Below are 14,765 nucleotides of genomic sequence, written 5' to 3'. Positions count from 1 at the left end.
TGTCGTTTGACCTCAAATGAATATACAGTAGGCTATGCACTAACCTCTAGATTTGAATCATGGCGCTGAGGAGAGTCAATGGAGTTTAGCCTACACCTGTTGATTTGTGCCATCTTCAGGTCAAGAGCAACAGTGCCCTCTAGCGGCCGATGGTCAACAGGAACGTCTAAAGGCACAATCTGAAATAAAACAGCATTTTTTCGAAACTGCTTCGTTAATGCTTTCTAGGCTAATTTTGAAATTCAGATGGGAGGAAAATTGTTAAAACACATCCATGCATACAAACAAGTCTATTGGAAATGAACTGTAAAATGTTAAAGATAGTTAAAGGGACAGTTGACCCCAAAATAACAATTCTGTCAATTTACTCCCCATCGAGTTGTTCCAAAGCTGTATGCGTTTCTTTGTTTTGATGAACATGGAGAAATATATTTGGGAGAATGCTTGATGAATATAATATCTAACGCAGTATCATTTATATACTTTTAAGTTATGTGTTTAATAGCTTTACAAATGTAGTTATGCAAACATTTGGACAGGCATTACTCACCTACATTAGCTACAAATCATTGTAGGCAACGGACAAAGAAGTGATGTTTTCCTGCCAGCATTGCGTTTAGGGCTCTAATAATGTTTCATTTCATTCCACACCTCACAGCAACATAAATCAAGGAGAACAAAATCGAGACGACCCTAAATCTGTAGTGCAAAACATTGAAGATGATTTTATTTTTGTCATTCACAGTTCACACAAGCTACTGCTTTAAGAACCTTATACGAACCGACCTGGCCTCCCTCGCCCCAACAAACCACAGAACTTTCATCTGGATCAAAGGACCTTTCATTTCATACTGATTGTACATTGTGTCTTGTTAAGTCTTGTTAGTTCCTATTGTTGGCATTAAAAGAGGATTGTTGTACATGCTCTAGATAGCAAGGCAGAAGGAACAGCATAGATATCAAGGAGACAACAGGATTTGGGAACTTTTCATTATAAATTTCCGTGAACTTTTTTGGAAATTATCTATGGTTAAAAAGATGCCTACTTCCAACTGAGCAAAATCTCAACCTCTCCTCACTTCCCCCCAAAAAGTGAGTCTTGCATTTACCCCAGCAACTGATATGTAGTTATAGGAATAGATATGCTGAGTAATATGACAAAGCCGATACAGCCCAACTCTACATAACAACGTCTTAAAAATTTGGCACTCAGAAAGCAAAATGTGAAATAATATTGAAATGAATGCAGTGCATTGAAGTTAGAGGGTAGAATACAGGTGTCACCAAAGCTGTTAAGAGATTATAATTCTGCCAGCACAACAAAGAACTGCACTAATGCTGTCTGAATAAGTTCTTATCTAGTTTTATTGTATGTCTAACTATGCGATTTTTAAGTATTTATTATGAGAACTGACCTTATAATTTAAAGGAACAGTTCACCCAAAAATGCTAGTTCTCTCTTCATATACTCACCCTCAAGTTGTATGCATTTCTTTGTTCGGATGAACACAGAGAAAGATATTTAGAAGAATGCTCCACCATAGAAGGAATATTGCATTATACATGTCTTTGATATTTTGAAGAATGTAGGTAAGCAAACACTTCTGGGGCACATTTGACTACCATTTTAATTTTTCCTACTATGGAAGTCAATGGTGGCCAATAACTGTGTGGTTACAAGCATTCTTCCGAATATATTTCTCTGTGTTTTATGGAACTAATAAATGTATACAGATTCTAAACAACTCGAGGGAGATTCAATTACAGAATTTAAATTTTGGGGTGAACTGTCCCTTTAAGATTAGTTGTGCAATTTCATTTGTCCATCTGTTATGTGATAAATGTGACTATTGGGTTAAGGCTTGATAATGGCCAATATCTAGATTAAATTACACTTCTTAAGATATTTCGTAGCACAAAGATCCTGTTAAATGGCGACACGTTAATCAGTTAACAGGCTTTTTAAAAGCAGTGAGTAACTGGCAATACATTCTCCAAAATCAACTTGAAAAGCTATGTATAACATAAAGGGAAGTTAGGACAACAAAAATAAATAATTAAAAAAAAATTCTAGTCATATAAAAAAACTCTCGAAACACACTGGGTCATCTCTTTGTTTTGGCTGTAACATTTAGAATATACCTTTATGACCGAGATCAAGTCTAGTCTGAGACTAAAAGGGATTTTTCATCATGAACAACTGACAGTGCAATTGAACCCAGAATCAGTCTTGGTCCTGACTCCGGGATATTCTACAATATCCACACGCACACAGACATCATACATACATACAGTAACATTGTAAAAATAAACATGATATCAGCACATGAAAATGTACCTGACATGCCTGTTAAAACATGATGGTTTAAAAAAAATGAACACTGACTGCTTGGCACAAGACGACTGGATCCTCTTTTAGACATCCGAGCACACATTCACACTCTGTGCGGTTGAGCTGTGATCGTGTGAGGACTGTACCATCACTATAACTCAATCAAATGATATTGCATCTAATATTTCCGTCAACACATAGCTTCCACGTGAAATGGTGACTTTAAAGGGAGCTAATGAATAAGCAAAAACTAAATGTAGCAGTTATGTTTACACTGTAAAATAAAGTGGGATTAATGTGTGACCAACTTTAAAACTGCATTCGTAACATTTTAGTCCATGCATTCCAGTTTTGATGAGGGGTTTACTTAATCCCTCATTGCAAATCCTGTTGTCGTCTTGAGGAAATTGGACAGATAACACTGAAAATTTAAAGAGTCTTGCCTTACACTCTAATATCTAAATGTGCACATCTCTCCATCCAACTTCAACTTTCTCCAAACCTTACTTCAGCTGTGCTCCTGGTGACTATCATAATAGTCTATGATTCTTAGCGGCTGCTGTCTGGGCCGCTCTGGGCACCTTGATCCGAACGTGTCTCGGTTATCTGCTCTCTGAGAACCAGGGTTGGTTTCTTTAGCGGACGTGACGAGGGTGATGCTCTGAGCAGAGGTGGACCCCGAAGCGCCAGGTGTGCTCTTCGCCGTCGGTTCCACGCAAAGCTCGGTCTTCAGGCCCTGTGACAGGCCAGTGAGACGGGGGGGAGGAGCTTCGTCCTCATCACATTGGCTCTCGCTTTTGTTGCGGAAGAGCTCTCTTGCTCGCATGCCCAAAAAGCTCTTGGCGTTGGGGTAGGAGCCCACAGTGAGCGGGACCTCGGCAGAGACCAGGGGTCCTGGGGGGCCCAGCGGAGAATGAGGACGATGGGGGGGTGGTTCCACTAGGACAGGTGGAGGAGTGTCACGGTTGCCGTTTAAAGAGTTGGCGGCAGAGGGACTGGCTTTGGATTGCCCTGACGGTAGAATGCTACCATTGCGCCGTGGAGACTGAGGAGCCTTGCCATCCTCTTTGGTGGCTGTTTTCATTGGCCTGTCCACCAGTATGACACTAAGAAGCCAGAAACAGTCAGAATGAAATAGTACAGTAACAAACAACTTGTTGATGTGCAAAATAAGTGGGGCGGTGCATGTTTGCCACAAAATACAATATAAAGACAAACCTTATAATACTATGCACTTTTTTTATTAATATTATGCATTTAAACTTTTTTTATTTTTGCATAACAGTGGTGTTTGGTCATACCTGGTCTCTTCAGAACTGCGTGTCTCAGCTGCACCCTCTGCTGGTGAGGCTGAAGTGGTGGTAGAAGAGTCTTCAGTTTCCAGTCTGCTGTACAGCTGTAAAAGTTCAGCCTGGAGGGCCAGTGCTATCCGCCGCTGGGTCTGGTATCTGCTCTCAGAAGCGTGCAGCTCCCCTCTGATGGAGAAAAAGACAATGTGAAAGGCAGATTTGAGGGAACAGCTTCTTTATTTGCTTTATAGTGTTTTGTGGAGCTTTAAAAAAATTACATTTTATAGAAAGATCCATACAAACCCTTTTACTAAAACATTTTAAACTAATTGAGAGTTATCAAACAACATGTCATTCCATTAAAAACTAAGTTTGAGGGTTTACAAGAATTAACCAAATGTAAACATGTTGTTTGTGCACCAGATAAATTCACAACCACACACACACAGACTAATACATTCAAAACATGCATGCGCACACACAAACACACTCGCACTCAATGGTGATATTCCATAGACGTAAGGATTTTAATACTGTACAAACTGTCTACTCTCACTAAACTCCTAAACAAAACCATCAAAGAAAACATTCTGCATTTTTATATTTCCAATTAAACGCCAACATGCAAATTCAATAAGAGCTTAATTTTGTCTCTTGGCTTAAACAACATTATCTTTAAGACCAGCTCTCATACCTAGCCTGAACCTTGACATCATCTAGAAACTTCTTTTGCTCTGCAATCAGGTGCTCTTTCTTGGAAAGCAGCGTCTCTAGCTCGGCTACTCTCTGCTGAGCAGCATCCAGCTTTTGGGTCTGAAATAACAGATTCTGCTTCAGACGTTCCGTTTCCTTTCCCCAGGATGACTGGAGCATCTGTACCTCCTGCAAGAGACAGAGGAAGACAGGGCGGATGAGAGAGTAGCAGTTCCTCAAGATTAAAGGAGATGCAGGGCTACTTGTTCTCCTGATGTGATGTGTACCTTGCTGGTGTCTGGTCCAGCCTGCTGCAGTTCCTGGACACACAGTTTATGAGCTTCCCCCAACAGCAACAACTGCTTGTTTAGAAAACTCAGCTGCTGCTGAACGCTTTCACTGGACGACAGCTAAAACAAAGGAGAAATTATCATCATGCTTCGTAATCTACATTTAAGTCGTACTTTAACAACACTGAACATAAATAGGCTGGTGAATTAACTTTACCTTGGCAGTGAGTTGGTTCAGCAGGTGCCCTGTGTGGCACACCTTGTTGTTTGCCCTCTGAAGCTCCGCCTCAATCTCACCTATTCTCTTCTGGCATTCTTGTAGCTTACTCTGATTGGTTGATCACAGATGTGTGTTCAAATTAAATACACCATTCTAAACTTTGTATAACATGGTTTAATACAATTCTTAAAATATTATCATCAAAATAATAATAACATTTGACATCAACCTCCGCTGGTGGGTTTTTGGTTGAATTACAGTTTGTTACCACTTTAGCTATTTTCTGTTTGTTAAAGTTATGACTGCGTATCTATGTGTCACTCAATAGGACAGTAGTTTGTGTGAAGCACCTGTAACTCCTGGTTTTTGGTGTAATAATCGTCTCTGGCCTGCTGCAGTTGGTGTATTTGACTGTGGAGGCGCGTCACTGCGATCTCTCTGTCATCCCAAAGCTGTCTGTATCTCTGCTGCTCCACCTGCAAGCTCTCTCTAAGAGACATGATATCCACACTCTGCAGGTTAAGCTGGTCCTTCTGTGGAGACAAATATACCAGAAACAATCAACTCTTACTGACCCTCATAGGGGATATGGCTCTCTGTTGCCCTCTAGTGGTCAACAAAGGTGAACATCTGGCAAATAAAAGGTATGGGACAGATAAAGTGACAAATTATCCATCCATCCATCCATCCATTTTCTTCCGCTTATCCGGGGCCGGGTCAATGTTCAAATGACAAATGATAGTTCACCCAAATTTGTTTTTTATTATTATTTACTTACCCTCAATGTCATTAAAAACCTATATAACTTTCTCCTACTTGGCACCTCTCCTCGAGCCTGGTTCCGAGCTCGGTTCGGTAGGAACCGGCAAGCTCAGGGCCCCCTCCCCTGACAACACGCCAAATGCACATACCTTTCTACCATCGCTCTATTGTTATTATCTGCATAGACGAACTTGTGAATTACAAAACTGGGTGTTGATTGACAGGGAATTCTGAGAGACATTACCATAGCGTTGTTCTGCTCCTCTAGTGCGGTGGCGTTGATGATGCGGCGGAGCAAACGGCGGTTGCGCAAGGCGTGCTGCTCTCTCTTGTAGCGCTCGTACAGCAGCTGGTTGTGCAGCAGTAGCAGCTGACTTCGCAGTGTGTGCAGCTCATCCAGAGGAGCAGAACCTGCAACGAAAGAAAGAACATAACGGTTGTCAAAAGCATTACTCATTTTCATATTCATCAGGTGTAAACTTCGTAAAAAAAAACTTGAAAAAAAACATGGTGTGTCTTAGCTCTTTCAAAGCCCCTCCTTTTTCACAAGGAGCAAATGTGTGTCTGTACAATGTTTTTTACCTCCGAAGTGCGTCCAGTCAGCTGACTTGCTTGGCAGGGGTAATCTGTGAGCAAGATGTTAGAGGAAGGGGAAAAACACAGGCCATCAAGAAGGTCAGTGACTATGTCACAATAATTTTGGACGCACTGCTGTTCTGGCACAGGGACAGAATCTTCTGTGACCAGAGCCAAAGCCCACCTATCAGAGCCCAGTAACCCAACTCAATTATGTGTCATCTTCTCATAAGGCCTGCTCATGCTGTATGGTAGAGAGAGCAAGACAGAAGGAGCTCTGATCGTATTCCTGCAACAATGGCCCTGCTGTTATCATGCTGACTAATTTGAGCTGCGGTGGATGCGAGACAGGACAATGCAGCTATTTGTTTAAGAGCAAATCTGCAACTGGTCTGACTCGGAAAAAAGCTCCCAATACACAGTCCTACTTCAGCAAACTCATGTCTTTACTTTGGAAATTAGATTTTTTGATTTTGTCCTAAAACCTTTGGTTACTAACATTCATGTCCAAGAAAAAAAAAATCTCACCTCTTCAGCACTTTATCATGTGCATCAGCACCCTGCTGCACGAGGCGGTCCAGCACCTCCAGAGGTGAAGCTGATACAACCCCCTCCGCACCCTCCTCTTCACCGTACTTGCCCAAGTCATTTCTCTGGCACCTTTCTACAGATACTCGCTGCACAATCTCGGAAGTCTTCCTCCCTATGAACAGGGAGGCCGTCCGGGGCAAGGCCATGTCAAACAGCGCCTCGTACGGCAGCGGTGGAGGTTTGCACGGGCTCGGGGAGCAAAAGCTGAATTTTAGAGATTCGTCGTCCAATGCAGAGGGGCTCCGATGGAGATGACTGTGGCTTGGGTGATCGATGGGCGTGAATACTGGTTGGAAGGACCATGGATGCTCCTGGGATATACCTCTGCTGACAATGCTCCTGCCTATGGTCTCGGATTTATCGGGGGTGGAGATGGCGTTGTGAGGGTCTCTGATAGAGCCACCTAGGACTGAGTAGTGCAGAGGTTTCTCCTGGGCTCCTGTAAGAGTCTCTGTGGTGCTGAAGAAGGGCGAGTCAAAACCACGAAGAGCAGTTACATCCCGCTTGTCTTCAGTCAGCTTCTGAAGTTCTTCTGTGATGGCAGCTGAAGAAATAAATAAAAAAATAACAAGAAAATCGTTTTAAGAACACACTCTTTTCTACCAACAATAACAAAAGCAAGAAATCTTGAGTAGTCAAATGTGCTGTGTGACTGGCTTCGGTCATGTTTTGCACTCTCAATAAACTTGACTTTATCGTTTGTCAAAGCAAATCTGCTGAGCGTTCAAGAGATGCACTTCATCTTACCATCCTCCCTTTCTTTCTCGATCCTCATTTGCTCCTGTTCCTTCATGTAGACGGAGAGTTCGTTCAGTGTCATGGGCATGTCCTTACTTCTACCATCTGAGTCAGACAACACAAAATATTCAGGCTTTATAACAACCCTTATCAATTCCCACCATCGACATCTGTAAACCTCTCTATCATAACATAAACCGGTTCACACCAACTAACCTCTGTAACCGATCACTTCAGGCTCTCGGATTGGCTCCTGTCTGACCAGGGCGGGTTTGGTGTGGTCTAAAGGTCTTCCATCCTAAAGTGAGCACAACAATTAAAATACAGTCAAGATCGTACTGATCTCCAAACTCCAAACTGTGAACTCAAAAGGCTTAAGGGAACCTTGCATGGCGGGCTGGCAGTGCTGCGTTGTGCCATCATGGGGGAAAACTCATCGGAGAGGCTGGGGGGAGGCGTGGAGGCTGCAGGCGTGCTGGAGGACGGAGTGCCTTTGCCTCCTGCTGCAGGGAGGAATGAGATGTTAGCCACAAAAACAAAGTTCATGCTACTGTTTGAGAAAATGTTGACACTGAGTCTACTTTTTGTTGGATAAAATTATTGAAAGTTAGTATGCAAAAAGTTACCATTAGTTGTCTCAATATACAATTTTTAATGACATGAATTCATTTGCATTTATGTTGTCAAAGGAATTGGAGAAAACAAGAGCACAAATGCAACTTCAACTGTGAACAATGTATCCTAAATTACAAGACAGTATAGTCACCAGGTGTGCTGTAGAGGCAGCTGGGTAGGTGAGAGGCACTCTGGGAGAGTTCCAGGTTTGGTGACATCCCACGGGAAAAAGGAGGCGTGGCCATGCCACACTGGGAGGAGGGACTCCAGAGGGAATCTTTGGTGCCATATGCAGCATTAAATTCACAGCTGGAGTTCTAAAAATAAACAAACACAGTCGCTTGACTGCTTATACAGACTCAAGCGATTATCAAAATTCTCTTTAATTAACTATTTGGTGAGACATGGGTAAACACATACACTTTCTCCATAGCCCAGTTATTAAATATTCAATACATATTTATTTGCTTTTCCCGTAAACATTGCGTGCGGGTTATAACTTGTATACACAGAAAATAAGCACAGGAAAGTGGAATGCTAAAAAATCGTTATGTAATAAATATAAGGCGTGACGGTACACATGACAGTATTAAGCATTATCTATGTCTGACCTATATCAAGGGATAGCGAGGGGGAAAAAACACGCATTGTTTTGAGAAAATGGAAGAATTATTCATGGAAGAACGGTTCATATAAAAACCTCTGAGCCATGTCTAAGTGATTTACCCACAATATTTACTCAAAACATTAACTTTTCTATTTCCAGCTCTGTTTATTTTTAACAAAACTGTTTCCTTATATTTCAATTAATGTTGATATTTAGCCAAATTAGGGAAAATCTGCCTGTAATTTCACAGCGTTACAGTTGATACGGCATGCTTATATAAGGGGATCTTTTTTATTATATTTATAATATTACTGAATTTCACATTGCTGTCACCCAATTAATGTTAAATATTGTTTATTTGGAATTGCCACAAATGTAACCTCCAAAAGGAATGTACAGTATTTACAAAATGCAACACAAAGCATGAGAAATCTTAACAAAGACATCCCCAACATCAACATGTGACCAAATCCACACAAATATGCACCTCGCTAGAACACAAACACACGGCAGACTGCTTGTTTTCAGCCTGGGGTGCGTTCTGCTGAATAAAGGTCCTGACTGTGGGAGGTAACAAGCCAAGAAAAACGCTGCACCGTCATTCAAGTTGCCGGGGCAACAGTTTCTGCGTCAGCTAAGAGATGGCATGTTTTTCTCTTTTTAGAGCCTTGTACACCCACCGGAATGACTCAACACCTCTCTACTTCTTCTTCTCCTCCTCCTCCTCCTCCTCAGGCTGCCTGGAGAACAACTACGGGATTCATGGGGAGAGAAGGGGGGTGGTAGTGTGGGCAAGGGAAGGGAGGGGTTCAAGGATGGGTGTTTTTACAGACAACAGCTGACAAACAACAAGAGGGTGAAGGGAAGCACGCTCTGGTTGCTTCACTGGTGCTGTTGTGTAAGTGTGCCAAACCGGATTAGTTTGTATGAAGAACGTTGATTTAGTGGGTTTACCTAATACAGAACTGTCTTGAGGTTTCCACTTATAACCAAAAAAAAAAACACTAAACAATATCATAAATCTTACATTGTTTGGACAAACAGACAGATGTCACATCAGTGTTAAAAGTACCCATCCTTAAACAAAATTTGACATTGTGGATAATCTCACATTGAGAAACAGATGACCATGTGAACGGCGGTCTCTTAATGGAGTCTTACCTGCCGACGGGTCCCAGTGGGGCTGCGACAGGGCGGCTGAGTCCCTGAGAAAGAGGACAGGGCCAGAGGAGGGAACACAGGCTGACGAGGGGTTGATAAATTAGTCGAGGAAGAACTTCCTGTAAGAGTCAAAACAAGTTTCTAACTTTCACTGAAAAAACTGAATGAATGAAAATAGACTAAATGTGTTCCAACATTGGTGGTCTTGATTTTATACAGTCTATCAAATTGTTACACTAATAGAGGACCATGCTACTTTTCTTAGACACGGCGCAAAAGAGAAGTCACGTCATTCGTGTTTGTCAAGCAACAACGCAACTTTGCTTGTTGTGTTGCTATAGAATTCAGTTCACAGGTGTTCAGATGTATTTTACAATGGCTTTAACTACGAGTCATCTAATCAGACGTTACGGTTGTACTAATTTATTATATAATTTCCATCAAAAACAATTAATTGTATGTTTATTATACAGACATACTCCAAAAACACAATAAGTGCATGACAAGCCATTAATGCAACAGTCATAGGTTTGAAAATCTACAATGTTCTGGTTACCAGTTTGGATGTTAGGCTACAGCTTCTAAATCAACATATAGAGAAGTATGAGGTGGTTACCATAGCTACTGTGGAAGTCGGCGTACGGACTGGCAGTGCAATCAGCAGGACGTTGCTGTAAATGGGCACAGAAATGCTCAGGCATGGTGGCATAGCCCTCTTCACAGGATGCCTCCTTCGGATCCAGAGAGACTTTGGCACACTCAATGACTATGTCATGGATCTCAAACCTCTTCCACCTGTAACATGAGAGAGAAAATAAGAAAATGCAGCGTAGCTGTAATTTTTTATGCATGCATTGCAATGACATGGTTGAGTGATGGTTGATGGTGACTCACCTGCTGGGATCTAGTTCATGGTCCTTGGTTCCGGTTACTAACTCTGGGTGTATTCTAACATGCTCTAGCATTGGCTGAAACACACAGATTGTATATATCCTCAATATTTAATTGTATTCATCCATTTACAATATACAAATACCATGTTTTAAGTTGCAAATTGGAGCAAAATTATAGCATCTATAACCGCACTAGTCATTTTTGCCAAATTCCAATTTACCTTTTATGGTCAGAGAAGACAAAAAAGTAATAGAAAGTAACTGACAGATAGTTCCTATTTAGACAAATCACTCCATTACTCTTTCCAGGAATTCGATAGTAGTACAGATTAGACAGCTTACCTTGAGCACCTCCTCAAAGGTGTCCATGTTCTCCTTCATACAGTAATGAGACCGCAGGTAGGACACAAAGTTGCAGGGATACATCCCGTAGAGCCGATGGAAGAGTGCGTACACACTGGCATGCAGGTGGATGAGATACACCTCTGGTATGTGTCCTGATAAACCACAGCACTGGTTAGTAACTACTAAAAGCATTTAGTTTGTTGCTTTAAAGGTGGCTGAAAACATGTTGTCTTTGAGAGTTTAGATGTTTCAAGTGCATAAAAAATCTGAGAAAGCATTTCAAGGCAGCCTTTTCAAATCTCTTACCTGGGCTTCTCAGGTTCCAGGAAGCCAGACGGCCGAATACGTCAAAGAACTCATAGAGGTGCTGCTTGCCAGCTTGAGGAATCATGGGTAACAGGGTGATAAGCACCAAGACTCCGGTTATCAGAACCACAACATCTGTGTCTGTCTGTTAAACACAGTAAACAAATATGTTTATTCACAATCCTTGACACATACCATGAATACACGACATACCATCAATAACAAATGTTTTGGGACTTACCTTGAGGCATTTGAGGAGAGATAGCAGCAGCGGATAGCGAGCAATCTTGTGAATCCAAGACGGCTGCTTTCTGACAACATGCCCCAGTAGAGTGAGCGTGGGCAGGCGACACTGGGCTTTACCCATGCATTCATTCATTTTATCAAAAAGGAGCTGGAAGATAAAAAAGACAGCAAATTCTATATTTAAAACAACCACACTTACCAGATTACTAACTACTGACAAAGTGTTTATAAGACATTTATTAAATATTAATGAAAGAAATGGACATAATTAAAGATGCACTGACATAGGATTCTGGGTCATTTAGTCGGATCCTGTTTAGTTGAAAGGCTCCTTTAATATTCATTCTTATTTTAACAGTACGGTGAAAATTTTGAAACATGACATCACTGTATATATGTCATACTGTGATATGCAGCATAGCAGGTTCAGGACTGCTTAAAACAATAAAGAGAAAAACAGTTAAGTCACCTTATCGTGTGGCTCCCTCACTGAGGACAGGATGTGCACTGCCTGGGCGGAGTTGGTCTCCAGGAAATAATCCACCAAACCATTCAGCAGCACTGACCCTCGATCTACAAAACACAAACCAACGCCAGCATGTGATAAGACTGAGTTACTAGGATGAAAGTTTCCCAAGACTGCATCTTTCTAATGTTGTTTCTAGCAATAGGCAACACGTTTCAGTCAGACCTGTGTTGAGGTGTTCATTGATAAGGCCCTTGATCTCATCGAGCTGCCGGAGGTCAGAGGTCTCCAGGAGAGGGAGGAGGTCCCCCACGTTCAGCTGTTCCCTGGACATGATGGTACGGACAGCGCAGGAGAGTTCAGTGGCGGGTGTCTCTAGAAGGGACTAGGGTGCGGCTCTCAGACGTCACTCTCACGGCATCCAGCGCACCGTCTGGCCTGGAGGGGTCCCTGGGCCGCCCGTCGATCCAGTCTCCAGGCACCTCTGCAAGAGACATTTAAGGGCTGACATTCGTGCATCTGAAATGGCTGTGTTGATGAAATGTTTATGAGAACATCTTGCGGTCCCTGCCTTAAGTAAATCTTGCAAGAAGAACACTGCAGAGTGCATGAAAATGTTCACAGAATGATGATACTATTATAATCACGTATGATCTAACGTATGATCATCAGCAAACAGTCATGTGGGTTGCAGGGATTGCAACAGCACAAGCTAAAAGTGATGCATTTCCTCAACACAACCCATTTTTATTTTTGCTAATAAGGAAAACAAAACAACCAAAATGGAAAAGCTGAGATACAACCCTTTCTGTATAACGTAGCATAAGACATGATCTTTCACAAACACCACCACTGGCACACCAATAACTTTCCTTAAATTTGAGACAAGTAACAATGTGAGTGACGCAAGTCACCAAGACCTAAAGTGGACAGCCAGGCATGCAAGACAAACAGCTGCTAGGAACGGTTCCAAGTATCAACCTAAGAAACAGCTGTTCTAAAACACTGCTCTAAGCATAACTTGATGAGAAGCATCCAGGGAAGGGTGATGTCAAGCATAGTTAGCTCAGGGTAGAAACAAAGAAGTGAATTGACTAACTTCATGGTCATAACCCACAACTTAAGAGAATGCATCACGATTAGGGGAAAAACACTTATATTATGAAGTGCCGGACGACCTCATCGTAAAGTGTGGCTGTGCCTGCTAACTGGAAAACAGGGCTGTTAGCAATTCAAATAAGCTTTATATCCCAGATTTATGGCTTTATAAAAAAGACCGAATTCCTTCGAGAGGTTGTGTATAAGTTAAATAAAAGTGTCATAGAGATGCAAAGATAAAGTTCTGGTTCATAAACCTCTATCTTGCATTCTGATAATAATCTTAATAATGTATTTTTTTAGATAAAACCCATTAAATGATCACACAACCAAAGACTTGTGAATTACACTGAATTGTTAGGCAGATAATATTCAATGCTTCATATAAGCGTTTCTGTAAAAAAACAATGTTTGGCCTTAAATAAATAAATAACTAATAAAAAGCAGCAAAGCCCACCAATATATATGTACATGAATGTCATGCAACGTCCAAATGTATACTGCGAAAACGTTTTTGAATGTGGTTAAAGCCTGCGTACTGCTCTCTGTATTGAAATCACCATTGGCGTAAACAGCTCGCGAGAACAATGGGCAGAATTTACGGATCCCTCTCTGAATAATGCGTCAACAAAATATAATATAACCCATGCATTCTACATTCCTCTGTGAACGCGCGCAAATGCATGTGGAAATGCGTTAAGATTAATTTTTGGAACTGTATCAATCAATGAGGACTATTATTTCACTGACAGTCGCAGGCATGAGAGCCTTAATATCGACAAGCTTCGAGCAATACAGAAATCACTCCTGACGGACTCTATAATGCACTTAAAACACCGAAAAGTTAAGGCATCTAACATCTCGATTGTCACCGCACGTAATGTAAACCTATCACTTTAATATGCAACGATGAATAAACCTGTTTACCTGTTAGAGCAACTGCACTCCACAGGGCGCCGCCATCTTGAACACCTCACAACCCCTCCCTACGTGGTCAGCATCCGCAGCTGTGCAGGAGAAATAATCCCTCTCGCAGAAACAAGCCTGTTTCGTTCAACAAGCCAGTGACAAAAATAGGAACAGAATCATAGAACTATTTATAATCACACATTATAAATATTTAAAACTGTGACGTGAATGAGATTCAACCGTGAAAGCTTTGGAGTATTTCTGCAGTTAGGTCCTGGGTTGTTTTTCTGAAGGGTGGAGGGATGCAGTGCGCTGTAATGCGGTTTTCGCGTGACTCAGGTGGTAAGCGCGGACGTTGACTTGGACCAGTTAATATTTTGCATACAAAAGTAGATTATTCATGGTTAAATTAAATAACGGGGTGAAAAATAACTATGATGGAACGTGTGCTGTGAAGTAATTAAACAAGAATATTACACATTGTAAATACATTGAAGTTAAAGTAACAAAAATAGGGGACATAGCATGCTTCATGTTCATCTGGAAAGCTGATACATACTGATTATTCTGTTAAAAGGCCAGTTTTGTTGTAAAGCCCTCTCTCTAGTGGTGTAATATTGTAATAGTC

The 14,765-nt window shown here is 41.5% G+C and overlaps 1 protein-coding gene across 2 annotated transcripts; it reads right to left on the bottom strand.

Annotated features, from left to right (window-relative positions):
- Positions 1-705: 705 nt before the first annotated feature.
- Positions 706-14,224, bottom strand: tsc1b (TSC complex subunit 1b). 2 transcript variants are annotated; one of them, XM_079486822.1, is made up of 22 exons: positions 14,156-14,224; positions 12,356-12,614; positions 12,134-12,237; positions 11,660-11,812; positions 11,419-11,563; positions 11,110-11,264; positions 10,769-10,842; positions 10,491-10,669; positions 9,875-9,993; positions 8,258-8,423; positions 7,876-7,994; positions 7,708-7,789; positions 7,501-7,596; positions 6,691-7,297; positions 6,169-6,212; positions 5,831-5,997; positions 5,175-5,357; positions 4,822-4,932; positions 4,602-4,724; positions 4,316-4,503; positions 3,634-3,807; positions 706-3,438 (listed from the first exon to the last, which is right to left on the bottom strand). In XM_079486822.1, exons 2-22 carry the CDS (start codon positions 12,462-12,464, stop codon positions 2,841-2,843), a joined length of 3,696 nt encoding a protein of 1,231 aa, XP_079342948.1. In that variant the 5' UTR covers positions 12,465-12,614; positions 14,156-14,224; the 3' UTR covers positions 706-2,840. The 2 variants fall into 2 exon arrangements, with proteins under 2 accessions (XP_079342948.1, XP_079342949.1); XM_079486823.1 differs by having other exon boundaries at positions 7,876-7,991; positions 14,156-14,215.
- Between the last annotated feature and the right edge of the window lie 541 nt (positions 14,225-14,765).

The sequence above is a fragment of the Barbatula barbatula genome, assembly GCF_947034865.1.
Source record: "Barbatula barbatula genome assembly, chromosome: 22".
In the NCBI taxonomy this organism is placed as follows: Eukaryota; Metazoa; Chordata; class Actinopteri; order Cypriniformes; family Nemacheilidae; genus Barbatula; species Barbatula barbatula.
The sequence above is the reverse complement of the archived record's forward strand: the minus strand, read 5'-3'. Positions and strand labels throughout refer to the sequence as shown.